Here is a 27,865-nt window from a genome sequence, read left to right as displayed (position 1 = left end):
GAGTCCACTTCTGTAAAAGAATTTTTAAAAAGCAGGAAAAAAAAAAGTGTAATGGCAGTGAGTGAAAAGGACTCAAATCCCATCTCGCAACTCTGAGGTTCATAGACAATTAGGGAACTTCCTCTCAGAATGGCGGCAGGTGAAACCATACCCTCAGAGGAAAGCCAGGTTTCAGTTAAGGTAGAAAGTAAAGGAAACTTCAATGCAGACTTGAGAAGTAGGGTAGTTGATAAACCATGAACTGGTGCTTATAGAGGTCACAGCAGAAAAGTGTAGAAGGGAGAAGTGGGAGGTTGAGTCAGGGAAGACAAATTCAAGAAACAGTCTTAGGGAGAGATCATAGAAAAGAATCAGCGTGGGTGTCTGAATCTTGGGCAACGACTAGAGATTGCAGGGATCCTTATCAGGCTACAAGAGTGTCAAAAACATTTGGCCCCAGCAGGTCTGTGGAGTGCCAGTCACCTGGGCCTGAACTGATTGATCTCAGAGGAAGATGTCATCTCAAGAGCACGGAGAGATTTGCCTCTGGAAGAGTTAAGGTTCAGCATCCATTGATTGGTTCTCAGGGAAAAACGAGAGCAAAACTGCCAGGTCGGTGGGTGCTCAGGTAAACAAGCAGAGGCCTGAGAGCGCAAAGCCCTCGTTACTATGTGGTGAGTCTGGGTGCTACCTGGTGGTGTGTGTGAGGATGGGGGCAGATGAAGATGAGGAGGAGAGCTGCTGGGATATCCCACCGCACAAGGCAGTTCCCTTAGGCTCCTTGATAACATTGGGTTGCATATTTCTCATCCATCCATCCACCTAGCCTGCTACCTAGGTGGTTAATCCAACTATTTATCTCTATTTAAAATCAATCTTTTGGGAATTCCCTGGCAGTCCAGTGGTTAGGACTCTGTGCTTTCACTGCCAAGGGCACGACCAAAAAATAAATAAATACATAAATAATACATCAATCCTTTTTTTTTAATGAGTTGAAATTCTTTAAACGTTGCATAAATCTAATTGTTAATTAATCTAGACTGGCCTTCTACCATCCCATCCTGACAAAACTAAGTCTAAAAACAGAATCCCAGAATGTCTCTTCAATTTAATATCAAAAGAATGACCAAAAAGAGGCAATTTAAATCGTGATCCAGTTTTCACCTTCCACAGCTATTGACAGTCTTCATGTTCACTTTTACAAAATATAAGCAGAAGACAGAGTGACCATAGTTTTCTTTTCCTGACATATTCTGTCAAGTAAAGACTATATTTCCCTACTGCAGTATTTTAACTGTAGTCACCTTTAACCTTTTTTGGGGGTCATGAAACTTTTGAGACTCTGATGAAAGCTAGGGGACATTCTCGGCAGAAAAATACACACACACGCAAAATTTTGTTCCCTATTTCAGGGGGCTCCTAGAACCTCAGAAGCCTGTATCAGGACCCCAGATACAGAGGCTGTTTTAGAGTCAGAAAGACAAATGCAGATCTTACATGATGTCAGTGACTTTATGTCCGTTGGGTCCCATCTGTCAACGGGAAACAAAGATTCAAATCTATCAGAGTGGAAACATCTCGTGTCCATATTTACTTTGTAACTCTCCACCCCCATTCTCAGTTCTGTCCACATCATCTTGAGAACATATTTTCTTCCTTTGGCTCCAACTGGTGACTTTTAGTTCCTAGACAGTGGCTCATTTATATGTGCTGCATCCTTTTCTTGCTGGGATACAAGAGGTTTATTGATCTCACAATAAATTCTTTTGCTTGATTTTCATGCAAACCATCAGTGTCAGGATTTTTGGCTTTTTTTTTTTTTTGATAGAGAAGACTTGCATCTCATTTGCATCTCATTAGTAATAGTCAAGTAAGAATCTCCCTTCTAAGGGAGATAGAGTCACATTGTAAGTTAATAAAAGCAATTATGTGTTGACTGTTCTAACACTTTCATTTGGTTTCATTTCCGTCTTTATTTCTCCATTGACATTTTCTTAGGATTTGTAGATTTTTGGATCAACGTCTGTAAGCCTGTAATTATACAAATATGTTTTACAGAATTGCAGGGACCTTGCCAATCCAGGTTTAAAAAATATTTCCAGTAAGCATGACTTACTCCTATGCCTCGTTACCGAGCAGTCTCTCTAAATCTTTACTTGATGCCTCTCAATATTGTGTATTCCAGGTCAACGGTAGCACAGAAGCCCTCGTGAGTGTCCCTAGCATACATCAAAAAGACATTTCAGGGCTTCCCTGGTGGTGCAGTGGTTGAGAGTCCGCCTGCCGATGCAGGGGACACGGGTTCGTGCCCCGGTCTGGGAAGATCCCACATGCCGCGGAGCGGCTGGGCCCGTGAGCCATGGCCGCTGAGCCTGCGCGTCCGGAGCCTGTGCTCCACAACGGGAGAGGCCACAGCAGTGAGAGGCCCGCGTACCGCAAAAAAAAAAAAAAAAAAAAAAAAAAGACATTTCAAATGATGTCAAAGTTTTTTACTTTTTTGCTTGACTGAGATATTTTTGTTGTGTAGTACTTGAACTCAATACTTCTCTTCAATTTATAATTAATACAATAGTAAAACCTGTAACTATAATAGAAAGTAAGGCTATAATTTTATTTGGGGGCTTTAAAGTGTTTTATTAAGTTGTCATCAGTAGCATGTAATTGTTTTAGTCATAGAAAGGCAATGAAGCTCTAAGAGAACTGAGGCAAATAGCCCAGACTCTAGATTTTGTGACGCTGTTTGATTTAAATGCTTTTGAAGGTGCTACCTTGCATACAGACAATTCAAATAAGTGATAATAATCCAGTTGTGTGTGGTTATGCTACCACGATGACCATATGATGGCACAGATACTAGATACAAGTATCAAGGTGGTGATGTGCACAAGCTCAGCAATCAGACTGCCTGGGTCTGCCTCTTACTACTTGTGTGAAGCTGAATACATCTAACATCTCTGTGAAATGGAGTGGACGGTAGTCCCTACCTAATGGGGCTATTACTGAATTATACTGAATTTCCATCACTTAACAGTGTATATTTTTAATAATTGAAAGTTAGAGTGTTCTTTCTAAAATAAATGCCCTTTGTTTGGGGGCTGCCTTTTAATCAATTTCATTACACAGTCCTTAGATTAATCATTTTTTTTAACTTTTTATTTTTGGCTGCATTGGGTTTTCGTTGCTGTGCACAGGCTTTCTCTAGTTGTGGCGAGGAGGGGTTACTCTTCGTTTCTGTGCGCGTGCTTCTCATTTCAATGGCTTCTCTTGTTGCGGAGCACGGGCTCTAGGTTTCCCGGCTTTCGTAGTTGTGGTGCACAGGCTCTAGAGCGCAGGCTCAGTAGTTGTGGTGCACAGGCTTAGCTGTTCCACGGCCTGTGGGATCTTTCTGGACCAGGGATCAAACCCACCTCCCATGCATCGGCAGGCAGATTCTTAACCACTGTGCCACCAGGTAAGTCCCTGTACAATATATCCTTGTAGCTTATTTTATTCATAGTAGTTTGTATCTCTTGTTATCTTGCCCCTTCACCTTATCGTTCTGTCTTATTTCACTTAGCATCTAAGACCCTCCAACAATATCCATGTTGTTGCAAATGGCAAAATTTCATTCTTTTTTGTTGCTGAGTAGTATTCCATTGTGTGTGTGTGTGTGTGCGTGTGTATTAGGGTGGCAAAAAAAAAAACTGTTCGGGTGGAAAAACCTGAACGAACTTTTTGCCCAACCCAATATATATATATAAATAACATCTTCTTTATCCATTCATTTGTTGATGGATAGTTAGGTTGCCTCCATATCTTGGCAATTGTAAATAGAGCTGCTATGAACGTTGGGGTGCACAGATCTTTTTGAATTAGTGTTTTTGTTTTTGTTTTGTTTGGATATATACTCAGGAGTGGAATTGCTGGGTCATATGGTAGTTCTATTTTTAGTTTTTTGAGGAATCTCTATACTGTTTTCTGTAGTGGCTGCACCAATTCACATTCCCACCAACAGTGTACAAGGGTTCTCTTTTGTCCACATCCTTGCCAACACTTGTCATTTGCAGACTTTTTGATGATAGCCATTCTGACAGATGGGAGTTGATACCTCATTGTGGTTTTGATTTGCATTTCCCTGGTGATTAGCGATCTTTTCATGTGCCTATTGGCCATCTGTATATCTTCTTTGGAAAAATGTCTATTCAGGTCATCTGTCTATCTTTTAATCTGGTTTTTTTTTTTTATGTTGAGTTGTATGAGCTGTTTATATATTTTGGATATTAATCCCTTATCAATCATATCATTTGCAAATACTTTTTCCCATTCGGTAGGTTGTCTTTTTGTTTTGTTGTTGGTTTTCTTTGCTGTGCAAAAGTTTTTAAGTTTAATTGGGTTCCATTCATTTATTTTTGCTTTTGTTTCCTTTGCTTTAGGAGACAAAAAAAAAGTACATTGCTACAATTTATGTCAAAGAGTATTCCACCTATGTTTTCTTCTAAGAGTTTTATGGTTTCTGGTTTTCCATTTAGATTAATTTCTAATACCAACACTTTTTTTTTTTTTTCCAAGATAGAATGAAGAAGCTTTGCTTTGGTAACAAAACTACTAGAATTCAGACTAAGAATCAAACTTTTAAATGAAACCCAGTGGGAACTCCTGATTTTTAGTGTCCTAATTAGACATTAGCAACTGAAGTTAAAATTTCTTTTAACCCTTTAAATTTCAGTTTCCTCCCTGGAATGCCACTGAGAACAAGCAAGTGATAAGCTAAGATGGTTGGGAATTGTTTGCGTGGTGAGCCCAATCCAACAGGCACTGACAAAGAAATACACAAAGCTTATGAGCTTAAAAGTGAGAAAGGCTAGGGAGTTCCCCGTGGTCCAGTGGGGTGCAGCCAAAAACAAAAACAAAAAACGGTGAGAAAGGCTAGAAAGTAAAAGCTGACTTTCTATATGAGTCACAGGCGTTCAACCTATATTTCTCATATTTGGTCAACACCCTCTATCAAAGTCCTTATACATTCTGGACTTTCAGAAAAAGCCAAAAAATCACATACTTCAAGAGGCGTGAAAGTATATTTCAAGTCAGTGCCTCTAATTACAAAATGTTAGCCAAAAAAGAAAATTTCCATAACTAAACTCTTAAATTGAGTTCAAAAATCTTTTCTACTTAAAAAAGGCACCACAAAACATTTATAGAACTGTACAGAGAAAAATGTCCAACATAATCTGAATTCCTTGATTCTAATGTTTGACCAAACCCAGTTTATATTTAACAATCAATTTGCTTTCCAAAAACCAAAATTTAAAGGAAAAAAGACATTTTATCTTCCTAAATATGTGGTATAAAATAAAACCAGTCAGAAGCATAACTGCCTGTAACTAAAACCAAATAAAGAAGAACCTAGATGATACAAATTTACTTAAATTAAAACATTACAGTATATATGTATGTGCATACATGTGGGAAAAATATCATATAATCTGTAAGATGAAGCGAAATATGTATACCCTATTTATATAACAAAGGCTGAGAAACTTAAACTCCTAGATCACATAATACCTCATGAAAACTTTTTTAATACATAGACTAATCCCTTGAAGGTAGCTATTAGATGAAACAACAAAAGCTTTTATCTAAGGTTTTAGCCCTATTGACTTTCTTTTCTTTATGATCCTGTCTCAAAAGACAAATGGTATATTTTGTGTATTTGTAAACATCAGACTTTCAAGCCATTTTACTACTGTCCTTAGAAACAATTCATTTCTTCAGCTCTTCATGCACACCTGAGTTGGTGGAGGTTTCATTTCGGAGCTCTTCTGTTTCCTCCTTTAAAGCAAACTCGGCAGGAGCTGGGTGTTCCTGAATGCTGGATTTCACGGCATGAGCTGCATAATTAAGGCTGGTATTTTTACTCCAATGCCAGTAACCTGAGAAGGGGTTGTAGAGCATTCCTGCCACAGTTTGAACTGACAGACCGTCTGAGAAAAAAAAAAAAAAATCAGACAGAGCATATTTAATAAATATTTACCTTCCACATGCCAAGAGTCTCATGCAACTCTCCAAATTAAAAAAGGATTCTTAACTCAATAGGCACAAATACTTTGTAGCCATGAACAGCTCATTCTTTACTGCAGCAGAACATAAACTCTAGCACGGTATTTGGAATTTGGTAAGTACTCAATAAATGTTAGCTGTTTTTAGAAAATACCTGCCAACAACTGACTGTTCCAATCATCTTTAAAATATTTTTTCTACTCTATTTTCAACAGTTACTTGCAGAGAAGAAATTACCCCATTTCATTGGACAGATAATATTATTCCAAGTAAAATCAAGTTTATTGATATACCGTTATATGAACAAAAAGCATGAGCCTAAGAGGAATACCAAATGCCAAATAAATGAACTGACAAGTGTTATTACTTGACAGGAATTCAACAGGTAAATCAAGTGCTCACGAGGTGTAAAGCAGAGCTGGGCATTGTGGGGAGCACAAAAAGGAGACAGTCTTGCCTTCAAGCCAGAAAGAGGTTAAGAACACTAAAATAACCGTACTATAAGGCATGCTATAACTAGCATAAAATGCTACATAAAAAGTGATGGGCTTCCCTGGTGGTGCAGTGGTTGAGAGTCCGCCTGCCGATGCAGGGGACATGGGTTCGTGCCCCGGTCCGGGAAGATCCCACATGCCGCGGAGCGGCTGGGCCCGTGAGCCATGGCTGCTGAGCCTGCGCGTCTGGAGCCTGTGCTCCGCAACGGTAGAGGCCACAACAGTGAGAGGCCCGCGTACCGCAAAAAAAAAAAAAAAAGTGATAAGGAAGTTCAAAATATATCTGAATATATCTGACTATGAAGGAATCAGGAAAAGTAATACGTAAAATAAGCTGATTCAAGCACGGCCTCAACAGGACAAACTGAGGATGTGTAACTAAAAGACATTTGTACCTCATCCTTAAACAGGTGAGGACTAAACAGCCAAAAAGTATTCACTGATCACCTATGATTTGCTTGGTCCTGGGTTAGGTGCCATAGGTGATAGAAAAGTGGATATAATACGTAATCCTAACTTCAAGGTGTTTATGATCTAGTTGAGGAGAGAAAACCAACATCCAAAGAATAGTGGCCTATTTCATTAAGTGCTAGGTTATGTGATTAACAATTATAGGCACATTAAAAGTTCAGTTAGGCCTTGGAAGTTGGAAAAAATTTTAATACTTACTTGATTCCAGAATGCTCTCTAGCTTTTCAGGTGAAACAAACTTCTCCCATGTATGAGTACCTTTTGGTACAATACCTGCAATCTGCTCTGAAAAAACAATTCCCAAGGCATAGGACAGCTGTGTTTTGTTGATTGTAGTAATGAATAAAGAACCACCGGGCTAAAAAAAAATATGTGTAGAAGTAAAATTTTAAATGTTAGGAGTATCAGTTAGATAAAGGCTTGGCTTCCCCCACCCTCCTCCTTCCTTCCAAACAATTTAAGTGCAGTTAAGATACACAAGTATGGGGACTTCCCTGGGGGTCCAGTGGTTAAGACTCCGTGCTCCCAGTGCAGGGGGCACAGGTTTGATCCCTGGTCGGGGAACTGAGATCCCACACCGCGCGGCCAAAAAAAAAAAAACACAAACCCACAAATGTGAATAAAATATAATCTACCAAAATAGAGGGTTTTTTTCTCTCGGGAAGTTCATTGTTATGGGCAGTCCACTACAGATGCGCGTACTGAGTTTATGCAACAGTGCTTACAACTAACTCCTAAAATCATACATTACTATGATTTATGTTTATATTTATACAGTCTTTGGTACATATCAAATAATTTATAATAAAAATATAGAAATGAGATCTGGCTGCTCTTCCTTGTTACATGTCCACATTGATGTCTTAATGTGTCAACACTGCTTTCTTTTTGGGTGCCGAGCCTGCCTAACTTGTTTGGTACAGCGCACACTGCCCCATGGTTTGTGCAGGCTGGCAAGGCCAATAGGTGTTCTCTGACAAAAGCCTTAATGATTAAGGTATGAAAGTGTTTTGTTTTGTTTTGATTTCATTAGTATAAAGAATATAAAGAGATCAAGATAAGAACTTCAGTGAATGCAAACCACTTACGGGATTGTTTAGTCTGCCATTTTTTAGTGACTATATTTATAGTGTTTCCTGTATCTACTCCCACAAATGGCAAGAACATTAATGTCTCTTCCACACATTCTCATTAGCACCTGATGGAGATAAAATGCCAAAGACCCCTTCCAAAATAATCATATTAAGATATGTATGTATGAAAATATCTCAAATACCACTCTAAACCAAAAATAAAAATAATAAGAGAAGGCCCTGAAATATTGGGATGTGCCCTTAAAACTAAATATCAGACACTACTTCATTACACATTATAACTTTTCTCTGTAAAACTCTAGTATTCTAAAATATCTCATTAAAAATCACTTATGTGTCAATTATATCTCAGTAGAGCTAAGCGAAAAATTACTTATAAATATCTAATCTGTGTTTCATAAAACCTTACTCTAAGGAAACAGTGATGAGCATTGGTCATTTTTTTTTAAAATAGGCTTTCCATTAAAGCAAAAATTAGTTTTAAATTCCATGATGCCAGTATCCCTAATATATGTGAGAACTTCATCCATACACACTGACTGAGACACTGCACAAAAAGAAATAAGTAAGGAATTTTCCTTGGAAAATAGGAGGTATACCTAATACAATTTGTTTTTAAGAGGAAACACCACCAAGAAACTATACACATTGAAGGAGACTACAGAGACATGGCAACTAAATGCAATATGGAATACTGGATTGGATCCTGCAACAGAAAAATGACATTAGTGGAAACACTAATGAAATTTAACAGGGTCTGTAGTGTAGTTAATAGTATAATGTCAACTAATTTTGTAGTTTTGAGAAATGTACCATGGGCTACGTACAGGGCTAGGAGTATGGTGGGGCAAGTGAGGTACTGAGGGCACAAAATCCAAGGAGGCGCTCACTCTCTGGGGCATGCAAGTGCAGGACTGGCGCAGAAAAGCGAGTGCCGCCTTTGACTTTCTGCCACACCTGCCTCTCCCCAGTTCCTACCTTTATTATGTAGAATGTTAACAGTAGGGGAGACTGGGTGAAGGGCACCCTTCACCACCCTTCACAGTGGGAACACTGTGTACTATCTTTCCAACCCTTCTATAAATCTAAAATTATTTTAAAACAAAAAGTATTTTTTAAAAGCTCTATTTAGATAAAGGCTAAGCATTTAATTCTTTTAGCTCTTGACCTTAGGGAGTTACCTCTTGAATACATAAACAACAGAGTTGATATAGTAATAATAATAATACTACTTTGGAAATATTTATTAAAAGAAAATTTGGAACCACCTTCAGAGGACTGTGTCAAATTATATAAGCGTAATAATGTAGGGACTTCCCTGGTGGTGCAGTGGTTAAGAATCCTCCTGCCAATGCAGGGGACACACGTTCGAGCCCTGGTCCAGGAAGGTCCCACATGCCGCTGAGCAGATAAAAAGATGTAGCCTTAAGCCCTATTTAAGTGCCTAGTGACCTTTGACTTAAAGACCATGTGACCTCTGACACTTCTCAGATTCTGATCTTTATTGGGTCAAAGGAGGTCACAATGCCTGCCTTACCTTCCTCATCTGGTTGTAGGTAAGATCTGATGAGATCATTTGTATGAAGTATTCTGTTATAAGCTGATAACTGTTACACATATCACATATACAGAGTGACTTAACAAATGCTGGCTAACCAATTTATGCTAATTATGGTTTTTTATTTTTAAGTATTAATCCAAGTCAATTTCTTAGTAATTGTCATTCAATGCCTATTAGGTAATTAATCCAGACTATACCAAAGAAAAATACCACTATAAATCTATTGTTTGTATTGCAGTGTTCAGCACCAACATTTTTCAAGATCCCTGGACATCAAGATACTGGATCTGGAAAACCCCAGATATTGAGGGCAGGCTGAGAGGCAGAAGTAGTCTCCAGTAGAGGTGCGGTCCCCTCATCCTGTGTTTCTGGTTTCAAGTATTATAAAACATTTATTGCTATGGATACATACACAAACTCAAAAGGAAAAACAAATAAGTAAACTCTGTAAGTCTTACTTTTAACACTTGACAGCAGCACTGTATAAACATTTCTAGATCAATCACATGTTCTACAACTTCAGAAGCTAGGACAGCATCAAATGTTTCTGCAGTTTCTTCCACAGTCTTTTCCAGGGAACACGCTCTGTACTCTATCCTCTTATCCAGGACTGGGTCAAATGATTTATGGTGCTGTGCTGTTTTAATGTTCTCATCCACAGGATCAATTCCAATAACTGAAGCCCCAAGCCGCCCTAGGGGCTAATGGCATAAGAAAACATTACCCTCAGGAAGAAAATAGAACACACGTTAGCAATAAAAAGCTTCTCAAAAAGGAGACAAGATTAGGCACGAGGTAATACCTGTTGGAGATCATTTATGGGTACACGAAAGTTCAATATACCATTTTCTCTAGTTTGTACATGTTTGATAATTTCCATAATAAAAAGCTTAAAAGTGAGAACAATAATCACAACAACAAAACTTATCAAGAACTGCTTAAGAATAGTGAGGAAATTTTTGTCTACATTCTCTAGATATATTTACAGGCACACAGTACAGTATTAACATATTTAAAGTGCAATAAATGTAACATGCCATTGTAAAAAGAGCAAAATTTTCTAATACTCAAATTCTCTAAAGCACATTTTTTTCTCCATAGTTTCTCTTGTGACTGACTAAAAACGATTCTTCGTAGCTAATTCTTCTTTCAGCCTTTATATTCAGTCACTTCCCATGACTTGCCCAGGTTTTTAAACACAGCCTTTGTTTTGATCAAAACTGCATAGCATTTATTTTATAACGCTTTAGTTAATAAGTTAAAAGTATAAATCAAATTATTTTAACTTTAGAGACATAAATCTGTAATAATCCATGGAGAAGATCATAGAACACATACAGTAAAATTGTACTAATTTACAATTTGATACACCTCATATTCTTGATTCTAAGGGATGTATTTTCACATATTGTACATTTCCTGAAATTTTATAATTGATGCCAAGAGAAACCAGTGCACTGCCATATGAAGGACACATTTTCTGTGCATATGGAAACTTAGCTATGTATCAAAGGCCTCTCTCTGTTAACCTCACTGTCAACTTGGCTGTTATGACCTTGACAGTAACACACACCATTGTATCTTCACTTACATTTGTATCCTGTACTGTTTGCTTAAAATATATTTCAAGCAAAGATTATGATGCAGCATTTAAACAAAAAGTTATTGTGTTGATAGGAGATTACAAAATAGAACTGTAGGGAATAAATATTCTGTCAGCTAAAGCAAGTATTGTTCACAGGGAGAAGTACTCTAGAGCACCTAAGAAGGGGAGAGCCCCCAAAGCAGGCAAAATTCTGCTACGTTTTGATACTGAAGCAAGTGCAAAAGGACAGCTTATCAGTGCATTTAAACCAGCAGAAATTGCCTAATATCTTGGGAGAGAAGAGACAACAAAATTTCCAAAGCTATCCAAATGACCAGTGCTTTTTTTTTAAATTGAAGTATAGTTGATTTACAATATTATATTAGTTTCAGGTGTACAACATAGTAATTCAATACTTTTATAGATTATACTCCATTTAAAGTTATTATAAAATAATGGCTATATTTCCCTGTGCTGTACAATATATCCTTGTTGCTTATTTATTTTATGCATAGTAGTTTGTACCTCTTAATCCTCCTGCCCATATCTTGTCCCTGTCCCCTTCCTTCTCCCCACTGGCAACCACTGGTTTGTTCTCTGTATCTGTGAATCTGTTTCTGTTTTGTTATATTCATTTGTTTGCTTTATTTTTAAGATTCCATACATAAGTGATAACATACAGTATTTGTCTTTGTCTGACTTATTTTACTAAGTGTAATACCCTCTAGGTCCATCCACATTGTTGCAAATGGCAAAAGTTTCATTCTTTTTTATGGCTATTATTCCTGTGTGTGTGTGTGTGTGTGTGTGTGTGTGTGTGTGTGACATCTTCTTTATCCATTCATCTGTTGATGGACACTTAGGTTGCTTCCATATCTTGGCTCTTGTAAATAGTGCTGCTATGAACATTGGGGTGTGTGTATCTTTTCGAATTAGTTTTTTTGTTTTCTTCAAATGTATACCCAGGAGTGGAACTGCTCAGTCATATGGTCTATTTTTAGTTTTTTGAGGAACCTCCATACTGTTCCCTGTAGTGGCTGCACCAATTTACCTTCCCACCAACAGTGTACTACGGTTCTGTTTTCTCCACATCGTCATCAGCATTTGTTATTTGTAGACTTTTTAATGATAGCCATTCTGACTGGTGTGAGGTGGTATCTAATTGTGGTTTTGATATGCCTTTCTCTGATGATTAGCAATGTTGAGCATCTTTTCATGTGCCTATTGGCCATCTGTATATCTTCTTTGGAAGAATGTCTGTTCAGGTCTTCTGCTCGTTTTTTAACCTGGTTGTTTGTTTTTTGACCTGGTTGTTTGTTTTTTGATGTTGAGTTGTATGAGCTGTTTATATATTTTAGATATTAACACCTTATCAATCATATCATTTGCAAATACTTTCTCCCATTTAGTAGGTTATCTTTTTGTCTGATGATGGCTTCCTTTGTTGTGAAAAAGCTTTTAAGTTTAATTAGGTCCCATTTATTTATTTTTACCAGTGCCCCATTTTTGTGTAAAAAAAAAAAATTCCTCACTATAATTTTCTGAAATACTTATATATTTTTAAGAAAGTAAAAAGCATGTACTAGTTTATAATCATAAAAATATTAAAACATTATACACTTCCTGTTTTTAAAATGAACAATATTGTTAAAAGGATAAAAGAGGCATAAGCCCACTTTTTCTCAATTTTTTTTTTTCCCAGTTAAAAATGCCAGGAAAGTTGGGCTTTCCTGGTGGCGCAGTGGTTAAGAATCTGCCTGCCAATGCAGGGGACACAGGTTTGAGCCCGGGTCTGGGAAGATCCCACATGTCGCAGAGCAACTAAACCCGTGCGCCACAACTACTGAGCCTGCGCTCTAGAGCCCAAGAGCTACAACTACTGAGTCTGCGTGTCACAACTACTGAAGCCTGCGCACTTAGAGGCCATGCTCCGCAACAAGAGAAACCCCTCACAGCAAGGAAGACCCAACACAGCCATAAATAAATAAATAAATAAAAATAAAGTTCCCCTTAAAAAAAAAAAGAAAAATGCCAGGACAGTTGTAAATCACTTACCTCCGTTAACAATCCACCACCACAGCCAACATCAAGAATCTTCATCCCAGACAAAGGTTTTCCTGGCTGGTGATCAGCAACTGTTTTTAAAAGATTGTCTCTTTTAAAAAAATTCAAAATATATAAAAACAAATTATTAATTTTATCTTAAATCTTAAAAGTGCATAATTTTCAAAGAAATATTAAACTCTCTTTTGAAATAGACTATTGATTTTGGGGGTAAAAAAACTTTTATTTTCAGCATAAAATGACATTATGCTTAATTTATAAGATATTTTTAGTAATCAGAAGCAAGAGGTTTAAAGTAAAGTTCTTGAAATAATCTAGTAATAATTATGACTTAACTATTACTTTAGTAATAATCTAAAGAAAAGCTTTAAAAACAATCTAGTTTAGATTAACCTAATTTTATTCACTTGAGATATCATGTCACCTGAGGTATTATTAGCTATGTTGCTAGTACTTGCTAGACCCATTTCATATCAGCAACAAATAGGTTATTTTACAGGGTTTAGCAGAAGCAGACTGGAGATCTATATTTTCAGAATTTGCCTATATTCCCTTCTAAATTGAGTCACTTTTCATCTTCTTAGTGGTGTTTTCATGATCATGTAAACAGGCATCCAAATCAAGTAAACTTAATTCTAAGATAATCATAGCAATATTTTACCACATACACAAATGTAAGCACACACACATACACACCCATATACACACACAGATATATATAGCTAACAGTATCGTAAACTAAACTTTTAAGTTGGACTACATACAAATTCTAATTATACTTATATTAAAATAAATGTCATATATAATAAGGACATCTTAGGAAATCTTTTATTGCTATTCAAATTAATTGACTTCTAAGAAAAACCTAGATAGTGGTTAAGTAGTTAATTTCAGGACATTATAATATACAGAAAGGACCCATTTCAAATGAAATCCAATCCATTCTTCACACAATGGCCAAAATGACTTCTTTATATCATAGTTTAGATCACATTGCTCCCTTTCAATGGTTTTAATTATGATCAGAATAAAATCTAAGCTTCTAACCATAATTTGTACTGCCCTGGATGGTCTTTTTTAGTGTGATGTCTAACTAGTAATGTCACATTAGTTGGAACAGAGTAGTTCTCAAGCTAAGCGTGCATCAGAATCACCTGGAAGGAAAACACAGACTGCTGACTCCCCAAAGCAGTAAGTCCAGTGTGAGACCTGAGAATTTTGTATTTCTATCAAGATCACAGGTGATACTGATGTTGCTAGTCCAGGGCTAACCTTGAGAACCACTGATCTAGCCTAACAGAATGACATTTCTGCTTTTCTCTGCCTTAGTGTTTCAATGATCCACTAATTCAGTGGTAATAAGAATGTGCCAATATTTTCCTTTTTGCTGCACTGATAAAACCAGCAAAAACCAATCAGGAAGTTCCTCGAGGGCAGTCTGAATCTGATATTCTGTGTCTATCACAGTGCCTTGCCCATGTCAGCTGCTCAAAAATGTTTAATAAATAAATAAATAAATGGACAGAAGAACGAATGAACAATTGATAAGTGGAGTCCGGATAAGTGGAGTCTGATGAACCCTTGCCTTTATCTCCCATGGCAAACTCTAAGTTCCTGAAGCACATGGACTGTGTTTTGAATGATGAATATCTCAGTAGCGTTTACAGATTCTAGCCCCCAAGCTCTGTACAAGTTAAGTTCTCAAAAATATATTTGTTGAATTGAACTTTCTCAGTACTATTCTCTTTATCAGAACTGCCTAAAGGCCAAAGATGCTATAAAATGACCTTGATGCCATAAGACCCTAATTCCTTTTCATATGGATTTAATTCTAATTAACTCGATAATATCCAAAAATACTTCAATTTATGAAACAGTGTAGAATTCGAGTGATGCTATTAAAAAATTAATAGTTTCGGGGGCCTCCCTGGTGGCGCAGTGGTTGGGAGTCCGCCTGCCGATGCAGGGGATACGGGTTCGTGCCCCGGTCTGGGAGGATCCCATGTGCCGCGGAGCGGCTGGGCCCGTGAGCCATGGCCGCTGGGCCTGCGCGTCCGGAGCCTGTGCTCCGCAACGGGGGAGGCCACAACAGTGAGAGGCCCGCATACCGCAAAAAAAAAAAAAAAAAAAATTAATAGTTTCGGGACTTCCCTGGTGGGACAGTGGTTATGAATTCACCTGCCAGTGCAGGGGACATGGGTTCGAGCCCTGGTCCGGGAAGATCTCACATGCCGTGGAGCAAATAAAACTGTGTGCCACAACTACTGAGCCTGCGCTCTAGAGCCGGTGAGCCACAACTACTGAGCCCACACGCCTAGAGCCTGTGCTCTGCAACAAGAGAGGCCACCACAATGAGAAGCCTGTGCACTGCAATGAAGAGTAGCCCCTGCTCGTCACAACTGGAGAAATCCTGTGTGCAGCAACGAAGACCCAACGCAGCCAAAAGTAAATAAGTAAAACAAATTTTTAAAAATATTTAGGGCTTCCCTGGTGACGCAGTGGTTGAGAGTCCACCTGCCGATGCAGGGGACACGGGTTCGTGCCCCGGTCCGGGAAGATCCCACATGCCACGGAGCGGCTGGGCCCGTGAGCCATGGCCGCTGGGCCTGCGCGTCTGGAGCCTGTGCTCCGCAGCGGGAGAGGCCACAACAGTGAGAGGCCCACGTACCGCAAAAAATAAAATAAAATAAAATAAAATTAAATTAAATTAAATTAATAGTGTCAAACAATGGACATTGAAGAGAATCTCCCTAATTTCTAAAGCAAAGTTAAAATGCAGCATTTTGAACCTAGGCATAAACCGAGAGAAAAATGAACTCGAAAGAAAATGAATTATTGAAAAGAGTTGTATTTTAAAAGACCTAGAATTTCTGTAATGTTACCTAATGAACGGCACCCTCAGGTCGTTCATAGAGTGAAGAGGTGCATATACTCCTTGTTCGTCCCACCACCTGTGCACCAAGGCCAGGAAGGTCTTCACCTCACTGCTGTCTACAGTGGTCCGGGAAGTACTGTACAGTCTTGTCCAAGGGAGTCTAAGAGGTCAGAAGGAAGAGCCAGGCAAAAACTGCCATTTAAAAAAATGCAACATGGGATATATTAAGTAGAAAGATATTCTAATTTGAAATTTATTAGATTCTAAATACATGTATCGCTCATTTTTGATGCTTCAAAACAAGTTTTCTTATAATCACATTGCTTATAAATAAATATATATATATGTATATATGTGTGTATATATACATATATATATATATATATATATATAGTCACAGATGAAACAAATTAATTTGCTTTCGAAGTAAGTTACAACAAAAATGAAACTTTATAAAACTTGGCCTTTTGGGTCACGTAGTAGTAGAAGTAGTAGAAGTAGTAGAAGTAGTAACTACTTACTGAATACTTACTAAATGCCAGGTACTGCTTGTTTAAGAAATCCCTATATGTCATATGTCATCTTACTTAATCCTCAGCAACTCCATAAGGTAGGTACTATTATTATCTCTAGTGCACAGACAAGAAAAGGAAGGCTCAGAGAGATTAAGTGGTGGAGCCAGGATTTGAACTCAGATGCCTCAGCCTTCTCTCCATTTCTACTGCTTGATCATACTAATCCATGCTCCCGTCATCTCTTGCCTGAACTATTGTCCTAGCCTTCTAATTAGTTGGCCTGCTTAGGACTTCATCCCCCTCTAATCTGTTCCCCACAATACTCAGAGTGACTGTTCTGAAATATAAATATCATCATGCTATTTTCTCACTTGAAATGCTTCCATGGCTTTCCAGTGACATTGGGAGAAAGAACAAAATCCTTAGCATAGCATACAATATTCTGAATTATTTGGTCCCCAGTTTCTTCCCTCTCCAAAGTCACTTCCCACTACTCTCCTCGTCCTCCCTACTCCAGCCACATGGGCCTTCTTTAAGTTCTTTGAATTGGCCATGCTTGTTCATTCCCCGGATACTTTGGACATGTCATTCCCTCTGCCTGGAACATCGTTCTCACATTCTCCCTTCCCTCCTCTACACACCTAATTAATTTCTTCTCATCCTTTAGACCTTAGTTTAAATGGAATGTCATCTAATACTGTCCTATTTTAACTCCTATACAACTCTGTACTTCTTTGTGAGCCTATGTGATTAGTTGATCATGTCTCTCCATTAGAACATAAGCTGTCTTGCTTACCATTTTATTCCTAGTGACAAGCACAGTTCCTAAAACACAGTTGGTGCTCGGGAAATATTTGTCAAATAAATAATCTGAAGGAGAAGGCCCAGAAAAGTATATAATTCACGTAAATATATTTTTTAATCAAATGGAATCAAACAGGGACTAAATGGGGATCAGACAGACACTACACCAGGTCCCATGTCAAAGTACATGATAGGAAAATCCTCCAGAGGTTCTTGGGTAAAAGAGAATAGGTTGTTACATTAGCATAGGTAATGCCATTTAAATTTTTATTATGTTTTTCTAAGCTACATAGAGTACATTCTATATTGATTACTTAATATCCTTTTAAGAGTTAAATATTACTCTTCTTTAATATTATTTTATGAATATTACCCTCTTTTTCATGCTTCATGCAAAGCCTCAGTAATCAAGGACTAACTAACAGGGACTTCCCTAGTGGTCCAGTGGTAAAGAATCTGCCTTCCAACGCAGGGGACATGGGTTCAATCCCTGGTCGGGGAACTAAGATCCCACATGCCATGGGGCAACTAAGTCCCCTCACCACAACTACTGAGCCCACGCACCTCAACTAAAGAGCCCACGTGCTCTGGAGCCTGCACGCCACAACTAGAGAGAAAAAAAAAACCCTGCACGCCACAACCAGAGAGAAGCCTGTGTGCCGCAATGAAAGATCCCGCATGCCACAACTAAGACCCAACGAAGCCAAAAATAAATAAAATAAAATTTTTTTAAAAAGGACTAACTTACAATAGTTAACAGTAGGTGGTTGCTCAGTTGACTAAGAATGATTTTACAGACAGCCAATCTTAAAAGAGCCAGTTCATCTATGAGAAGTGGAGCATGCACTTGGAAAACAGAGCTCATACCTTAACCCAATGCAATATTTTTCACAAAGTTAGAAACTGGTTTCTAATATATGAATACATAAAGATATTACTTTGATTCAATCTTACTATCTAGAATGTATACTTAGCCACCTTATATTTATGTTACACCCAAATCTTTCATGATTTAAGCACTGAGTTATTTGTGTCCTATCATAAGGATATTATGAGGAAGTAAAAAGTAGTTCTCTGAGTAATATAGTCTTGCATTAAAAATAAAAGCTATAGCTAAATATGGATGAAAGGCATGCACTGGATGTACACTATATTACAAATTTTCTGTGGGTTTCCCAAATTTAAAAGTTGTTGGAAAAATAAGAATATTTAAATAAATAAAAGCTACCTTAATCAAACCACATGAGCTATACTGACAAAGTTTATTAAACACAATCAATACTAAACTATTATTGCACATAATTATGTGAATATTTGCCACAGTAATGAATAAACTTACCTGTAACTTTTCATCCTATTCAGGCAGGCAAAAGTCGTGCTATAGGATTTGAAACACATGATTCTGTATTCACTGAAAACCGATGGTTTAATTTGTAGAGTCCAACTGAGCTGATTTTTTGAATAAGCTGAAAAAAGAAAATTAAATGTCTAGAGAAAGCATTGCACAGTATGAATCCCTGATATGCATGTAGTTGAAGAAACTATTTTATACAGCAATCTTATATTACAGTTGATAAACAAAAGGGTTTTTCCCCTTAATTTTGGATTTTACTTTAAATTATAAAATAAAAATCTTGCATTCTGCCATCTAACTCCAATCAGATATTTCTGAAATAATAATCATCAAAAATAAGTAATGCCTATGGTAAAGTTTTCATGCCATTTGTTTTTACATACACATTATGCTGCACAAAATTATTTAAAAATTATATTCAAATTAAAACTACATTACCTTTTAAACTAGAGTATTTTTTTTTTTTTTTTTTTTTTTTTTTTGCCACACCACACACCTTGTGGGATCTTAGTTCCCCAACCAGGGATCAAACCCGGGCCCTTAGCAGTGACAGCGCAGAGTCCTAACCACTGGACCACCAGGGAATTCCCACAAACTAGGGTAATATTAATTTTGAGATTATTTATCAAAACCAGTTCAAATTATGTCACTTTCATGTTAGCTACATGAAATGGATATTTATGTATGCTCAACACATTTTACAGAGGAAAAAAAATGTGCACTTATAGACATATGTATCTCCTAAAATAAACAGTCATTCAGTTTATGTGTTCCAACTTACACAGGGACCTGCTTTATGAACTAGTTACTCTGCTGCAGAACATTCAGTTGTTCAATAAACATTTAAACAAAGTAGACCTTAGAGCAAAGAAAACTACCAGGGACATTACATTATGATAAAACAGCAAGGATTTACTATATAGTACAGGAAACTATATTCAATATCTTGTAATAACCTATAAAGGATATATAGATTATATATAGGATATATAGGTTATATATACATGTAATAACCTACATATACAGATGTAAATCTATAGATTTACATCTATATATAAATCTACATATATAGATGTAAATCAACTATACTTCAATTAAAAAAAAAGAGAGAGAGAATCCACCAAGAAGACAAATTACTCTGGCAAAAAACAGACAAAAACCAGACAAAGATGGTACAGCAAAGAAAACCACAGACCAATTTCTCTCATGAACAGACACAAAAATTCTCAATAATTAGTAAACAGAATCCAGCAACATATAAAAGGAAAAATACAGCATAACCAAGTAGGATTTATTCTGGCTATGCAACACTAGTTCAAGAATAGAAAATCAATCAATGTAATCTACCATGTTAATAGTTGAGAGAAGAACACACATAAGCTTACTAATTAATGTGGACAAAACATTTGACAAACTCCACACCCACTTAGGACTAAAAATTCTCAGCAAACTAAGAATAGAAGAGAAATTCTTCAATCTGATAGAACACCCATAAAAATTCTATAGCTCACAAAGTACCTAATGGTGATAGACTAAGTGCTTTACACCTAAAATCAAGAACAAGGCAAGAATGCCCATTCTCATGACTCCTATTCAACGTACTACTAAAAATCTTAGCCAGTACAATAAGGCAAGAAAAGGAAATATAAGGCATACAGAATGGAAAGGAAGAAATTAAATGGTCCCTATTTGCAGATATGATTGTCTATGTATAAAATCCCAAGAAATCTTTAAAAAATAAAAATAAAAAGCTCCTGGAATAAGTCAGTTCAGCAAGGTAACAGACTACAAATTTAACACACAAAAAAGTCAACTGTTTCTATACATTAACAATGAACAATTGGAAAGCAAAATTCAAAATGCTCTATTATTTAAAATCAGTCCAAGAAAGAATACTTCCATTGTTGTATAAATCCCTCAAAACATGTTCAGAGTCTGTATGCTGAAAATTTATATAAAACACTGATGAAAGAAATCAAAGACAACCTAGTAAATGATGAAACATACTGTGTTCATGGATTGGAAGAGTCAACATAAATCCTCCCCAAATTGATCTATATGTTTGACACAATTTCTATCAAAAGAGACAGAATAAACAATGTTAAAAAGGAAAATAAAATTACAGAAATCAAATACCCAATTTTAAGACTTATAATAGAGCTACAGTAATCAAGACAGTGTGGTACTGGAGGAGAGACAGACTGAAATATCAATGCAACAAGAGTGTCCAGACAGAGGAAAAAAAAAAAAAATTCACCCAACTGATTTTTTGACAATGGTGCAAAAGCAGTTCAAAGGAGGAAGAATGGTCTTTTCAGTAAATAGTGTTGAAACAATTAGACATCATAGACAAAAAAGAAAATTTTGACTGAAATCTCACATCTTATACAAAACTGAACTCAAAATCATCTAAATGCAAAACTATAAAACTTTAAGAAGGAAATATAGGAGAAGATCTTCCTGACTTAGGGTTACACACAGAGTTCTCACATCTGACACCAAAATCACAATCCATAAAAGAAAATATTGATTAAATTGGAATTAATCAAAGTTTAAAACTTTTCCTCGGCAAAACACCTTGTTAAGAAAAAGAAAGGGCTTCCCTGGTGGCGCAGTGGTTGAGAGTCCGCCTGCCGATGCAGGGGACACGGGTTCGTGCCCCGGTCCGGGAAGATCCCACATGCCACGGAGCGGCTGGGCCCGTGAGCCATGGCCGCTGAGCCTGCGCGTCTGGAGCCTGTGCTCCGCAACGGGAGAGGCCACAGCAGTGAGAGGCCCGCGTACCGCAAAAAAAAAGAAAAGAAAAGAAAAAGAAAAGTCGGGCTTCCCTGGTGGCGCAGTAGTTGAGAGTCCGCCTGTCGATGCAGGGGACACGGGTTCGTGCCCCGGTCCGGGAGGATCCCACATGCCGCGGAGTGGCTGGGCCCGTGAGCCATGGCCGCTGAGCCTGCGCATCCGGAGCCTGTGCTCCGCAACGGGAGAGGCCACAACAGTGAGGCCCGCGTACCGCAAAAAAAAAAAAAAAAAAAAAAAAGGACACAGACATTTTATCAAAGAAGATATACAGATGCAAATAAGCACATGAAGAGATGTTAAATAGCAGTAGCCATTAGACGAACGCAAATGAAAGCCACTACATACCTATCAAATTGGCTAAAATTTAACCATCCCTGATATTACCAGGTGTGGACCAGGTGTGGACATGAAAAAACTAGATCTCACATATTGCTAGTGGGAATGTAAAATGGTAGAGACATCATGAAAAGCAGTTTAGCAGTTTCTAATAAAGTTGAACATATATTTATCATGCAGCTTTGCAAGTGCATTCCTGGGCATTTATCCCAGAGAAGTGAAAACTTAAGTCCACACAAAAACCTGTACATCAACGTTCACAGCAACTTTATCCATAACAGCCCCAAACTGGAATCAATCAAAATATCCTACAATAGATGAATGGTTACACAAACTGTGGCATATTCATATCATGAAATACTACTCAGAAATCAAGAGGAATGAACTACTGATACATGCAAAAACTTGGATGGATTTCAAGGGTATTTATGTTGAGTGCAGAAACATTTTTTCAAAAGGAATATACTGTAAGATTCCACTAACATAACACTTGTGAAATGGCAAAATTATAATGGAAATAATAATATAATGTAATGGAAAATAGATCAAGGTTTAAGGTTGGTGGTCGGGTTTGACTATAAAGGAATATTGCCAAGAGTTTCGCTGTGATTGTGGAACAGTTCCATATCCTGATTGTGGCGGTTATTACACAAATCTCTGTGTGGTAACACACACACACACACACACAATGAGTGCATGTAAAGGTGGTGAAATCCAAAGAAGGACTGTAGTTTAGTTGATGGTATCATACTAACGTCAATTTCCTGACTCTGACAATGTGTTATGGTTATGTAAGATGTTATCACTGAGGAATTGGGTGAAGGGCATATGGAAATTCTCTGTATTATTTTTGCACCTTCTTATGAGTCTATTTCAAAATAAAAAATTTTTAATTAAAAAGTATAAAAGTGGACACTACAAAGTGCTTCTCCTCCCCCTGACTCTAGGTATCCAACTTCCCTCTCTGCAGGCAACCAATGTTACTAGATTTGCATGTAAGCCTCCAGATATTTTATACATATTTCATTTTTGTGTATCAATTTCTCTCTTATTTTACACAGAATGTAGCACAGTATACTCATCGTTCTGCACCTTGCTCTTTCCGCCTATCAATGTATCTTGGAGATTTTTTTCATAATAGAGCATAAAGAACTTCCTTTTTTTTAGGTTTGCAAGGTAATCCGTTGTATGGCTGTAACTCGTCATTTATTTAAGCAGTGCCCTATATTTTTTTGAATTTTATTTTATTTACTTTTTATACAGCAGGTTCTTATTAGTCATCCTTTTATACACATCAGTGTATACATGTCAATCCCAGTCTCCCAATTCATCACACCCCCACCCCCACCCCCCGCACTTTCCCCCCTTAGTGTCCATACGTTTGTCCTCTACATCTGTCTCTATTTCTGCCTTAAGCAGTGTCCTATTAATGTACATTTATTTAAGTTATTTCTAATTTTTTGCTATTCCGAAAACATAAGATTGAATTACATAGATAATTTCTTTTTGAGAGTACCTGTATGTAAAACCGCAAGAATTGTGTCAATTGGCATGTGCATTTATAAATTTGTAATTACTTTCTTAGATATTGAACCAATTTGCAATCTTACTAGAAACTATGAGTTTCTAGTGTTGGTTTCCCCACACTGATAATACTTTGATAGTCACCTGTGCAGTGTATTATCAAACTTTTTTATCTTTGTTAATCCAATAGGTGAAAATGGTATCTCACTATAGTTTTAATTTATCATGAGTGAGGTTAAGTGTCTTTTTTTAAGTTTAATGGTGCCATGGTCTGAATATTTATGTCTCCCGCAAATTCACATGTTGAAATCCTGACCCTCAAGGGGATGGTATTAGGAGGCGGGGGTCTTTGAGAAGGATTAGGCCTTGAGGATGGAACCCTCATGACTGGGTTTAGTGCCCTTGTAAAAAGAGACCCCAGGGAGCAAAAAGGTTCCACCTATGAACCAGGGAGTGAGCACTCACCAGACACCGAACCTTGGACTCTGCAATCTCCAGGACTGTGAGAAATAAACTTTTCTTGTTTATAAGCCACCTGGCCTGTGGTATTTTGTTGTAGCAGTAGGAATGGACTAAGACAAATGGTCATTTATATTTCATGTCTTGTCTTTTCATAGTCTCTGAACATTTTTCTCCTGGGCTTTTTATGTTTTTAAAATTTTGTTTTGTTTAATAGGACCTCACAGCCTGGCCAAAATTCATTTTAACATCCTCAGAAAAAAAGTTTGTGCTTCTAGGCTTTAGCTCAAGTTATTCTCTCTTCCACCATTTCTATCTGTATTATTTTTTAAGACCCAGGTCACATATCACCTCCCTATGACTTTAGGTAGGTAAATGAGATATCAGAGAATTATGTAGACTGTGATACACAGATAAGGATTTACAGTTAGTTGACCCTTGAACAATGTGGCGGTTAGCAGCGCCAAAGCACGCATGCAGTCAAAAATCCAGGTATAACTTTGCAGTCAGCCCTCCACATCTGCTGCTCCACGTCCCTGGATTCAACCAACCTCAGGAAGTGTATGTAGTACTGTACTACATATTTATTGGAAGAAAACTCCCCACATTTAAGAGGACTGGTGCAGTTTAAACTGGTGTTGTTCAAGGGTCACTGTGTAAGGTATTATCATGAAATTGAGCCTCAAAGATTTCAACACAGTCCTTGCTCTCTGGTCAGTGATGACCCCAATCTCCCTCTCACCTCCCCTATTTCTGGAAAATTAGTCCCTCAGTCATCAGTATGGCCAGAATTCTTAAGAGCCTTAAAATCCACCTCACCATAACTGAGAGAAACTAATCAAGTTTGTATTAATAGAATGCTACCAATTCCTTCTTTACCTCGATTCTGTGATCATTCTGGTATTTGAAATTTTAAAGGAATGGGGAAATTTTTCTTTTAATTTATTCAAAAAGTCATTTATCAACACCTATCAGGTACCATGCTGACAGTGAACAAGCCCTCTACAGTGCCAATGGCGTGGTTCCAGCATTCATCATTTATTGTCTGGATTACTCTAAGGCCTCCCTGAGCCTAGTCTTGTCTGCCTCCGACCCACTGTCTACACAGCTGCCAAGTGTTATTTCTAAAAAACGAGTCTGAGTATGTTGTTCGTTCTGTAATTTCCCACTGTCTTGAAGATAAAGTCAATCCCAGGAGGTGTACATGGTCTTTCGTGTACTTGTCATGGCCTAAAATGTCTGTCTTATCCCTGGCCATTCTCTGCCCTCTTTTCCAGCCCTCCATCCACACTGTACTTTTCAAGGAACACCTCGCAGTTTCCTAGAAACCTCCCCACAGATACTCAAGCTGGTCCTTTGGCCACTCCAACTTCTTCTAAAACTGGACAATTTCCATACAGCTCCCTAAATATCTTGTTTAAGAAGTTTCCCTCATCCCAAATATTTATTCCTTCTATGTTCACTTCCAAAATTTGGAAATATTTATACTGTATCTTTTCTAAATTTCTGATTATAAAAGACATATTTACTGAAAAAATTATGAAAAGTATATAATGAATGATAAAATGATAGATCACCAACTCCACCTCAGATAATCACTGTTAAAATTTTGATGTATCTCTATTCTCGCTATATATCTCCAAGTTCATTATACAAACTGATTTGTAAGGTGTTTTTTTTTTTTACCTTTTTAAAAATTGAAGTATAGTTAATTTACAATGTTGCATTAGTTTCAGGTGTACAGAAAAGTGATTCAGACAGATACTTTTCCATTACAGGTTACTACAAGATGTTGAATAGAGTTCCCTGTGCTATACAGTAGATTCTTGTTATTTTATAGATATTAGTGTGTATATGTTAATACCAAACTCTTAATTTATTCCCCCCCACCACCACTATCCCCTTTGGTAACCATAAGTTTTCTATGTCTGTGAGTCTATTTCTGTTTTGTAAATAAGTTCGTTTATATCATTTTTTTAGATTTCACATATAAATGATATGATATTTGTCTTTCTCTGTCTGACTTAGTATGATAATCTCTAGGTCCATCCATGTTGCGGCAAATGGCATTATTTCACTTTTTTATGGCTGAGTAATATTCCATTGTGTATATATACCACATCTTCTATGTCCATTCATCTGTCAAAGGACTCTTAGTTTCCTTCCATGTCTTGGCTATTGTAAATAGTGCTACTATGAACACTGAGGTGCATGTAACTTTTCAAATTAGAGCTTTCTCCAGGTATATACCCAGGAATGGGAATGCAAGATCATATGGTAACTCTATCTTTAGTTTTTAAAGGAACCTCCATACCGTTCTCCATACTGGCTGCACCAATTTACATTCCCATCAAGAGTGTAGGAGCCTTCCTTTTCTCCACACCCTCTCCAACATTATTTGTAGACTTTTTAATGATGGCTATTCTGACTGGTGTGAGGTGATACCGCATTGTAGATTTGCACTTCTCTAATAATTAGCAATACTGAGCAGATTTTCATGTGTCCGTGGGCCATCTGTACGCCTTCCTCAGAGAAATGTCTATTTAGGTCTTCTGTAACTTACCTTCTTAACACTACATCTAATCATTTTCCATGTGGCTACACGTTGATTTAAATCATGTTTATTGGTTGCACTATTTTTCACTCTATTGAGAGTAATAGCTTAACAATTATTTTTTTGTTTTTGTTTGGGCCAGGCCACACTGCTTCCGTAATCTCAGTTCCTCTACCAGGGATTGAACCCCGGCTACCGCAGTGAAATCCCGGGAGCCTAACCACTAGGCTACCAGGGAACTCCCACAACTTGTCAATTCTATTGGAGGCCTTTAAGTTTCCCAGTTTTTGCTCTTTATAGCTTGATCTTAGTTCCATCCTGACGTTTTTTTAAAGAGGTCCTTAGGTATCACTTCCTTAAATATTCCCAGTGCCTGGCAAACAGTATTTGTTAAATGAGTTTCATGTAAAAAATGAACTTAACGTTCTGGTTAATATTGGGAGTTAAATAATCAAACTGTCTTCTACAAGCATCAGGTTCGGTGTGTTACTTTCTTGATCTTATTTGCCAATACAATGTGTTGAATTAACCTATTCATCAAAAAATAATATTGCTGCCTTAAATTCTGAAACATGGCAAGATACGTGCAAACAAAACACAAATAAGGGCTTCCCTGGTGGCGCAGTGGTTGAGAGTCCGCCTGCCGATGCAGGGGACAAGGGTTCGTGCTCCGGCCCGGGAGGATCCCGCATGCCGCGGAGCGGCTGGGCCCGTGAGCCATGGTCGCTGAGCCTGCGCGTCCGGAGCCTGTGCTCCGCAACGGGAGAGGCCACAGCAGTGAGAGGCCCGCATACCTCAAAAACAAAACAAAACAAAACAAAACACAAATAAAAGGCGACCAATAACTATGAGACAGCTGGTGTCCTTTCCCGCCGGGGCAAAGGAAAAAGGCACATGACCTTGAGACTCCAGCCGGCACAGTGGCGGCCGGCTCCTGCAGAAGGAGCTCAACGAAAATAAGACAAAGGTCACTGGATACACGGCGGTGGGCCGCAGGCTGCGCTCTCCTCGGCCAGGACCGCTAGCCCTCAGCTATTTTTCCCAGCCTCTGGGTAAGGGACTGTAAAAGCCCAGACCGAGCGTTCAACGGACAGCGAGGCCCAGGACCCAACGTACAGGTCTTTGGCTGACGCCGCGCGGAGCCCCGAGACAGCCCGCCGCCCTCGCCTGCGCCTGCGCAGAACAGCCGGCCCGCGCCGTGGGCCGGGTGCGAGCGACCCCCACGCACACACTCACCCGCCGACGTGGTTAAGCGAGGACAGCCCGCCTGTGTGCCCCGGAACGCCGACTTATGCGCTCCTAAATATCGACTCCCGGAGGAGCTCAGCTTGCGGCCTCCCCACATCACGACAGAAAGGATCCAC

General features: G+C 38.1%; 1 protein-coding gene across 1 annotated transcript; it reads right to left on the bottom strand.

The window, feature by feature from the left end:
- Nucleotides 1-822: 822 nt before the first annotated feature.
- COQ3 (coenzyme Q3, methyltransferase) lies at nucleotides 823-27,865 on the bottom strand. The gene is made up of 8 exons (XM_082633394.1): nucleotides 27,738-27,865; nucleotides 18,818-18,944; nucleotides 16,167-16,319; nucleotides 13,276-13,375; nucleotides 10,094-10,336; nucleotides 7,179-7,338; nucleotides 5,745-5,939; nucleotides 823-2,010 (listed from the first exon to the last, which is right to left on the bottom strand). The coding sequence occupies exons 1-8, from the start codon at nucleotides 27,844-27,846 to the stop codon at nucleotides 1,952-1,954; spliced, it is 1,146 nt and encodes a 381-aa protein (XP_082489520.1). The 5' UTR covers nucleotides 27,847-27,865; the 3' UTR covers nucleotides 823-1,951.

The sequence above is a fragment of the Mesoplodon mirus genome (assembly GCF_964341445.2).
Source record: "Mesoplodon mirus genome assembly, chromosome: 10".
Classification (NCBI taxonomy): Eukaryota; Metazoa; Chordata; class Mammalia; order Artiodactyla; family Ziphiidae; genus Mesoplodon; species Mesoplodon mirus.
Note: the sequence above shows the minus strand (reverse complement) of the source record. Positions and strands in the feature narration are given on the sequence as shown.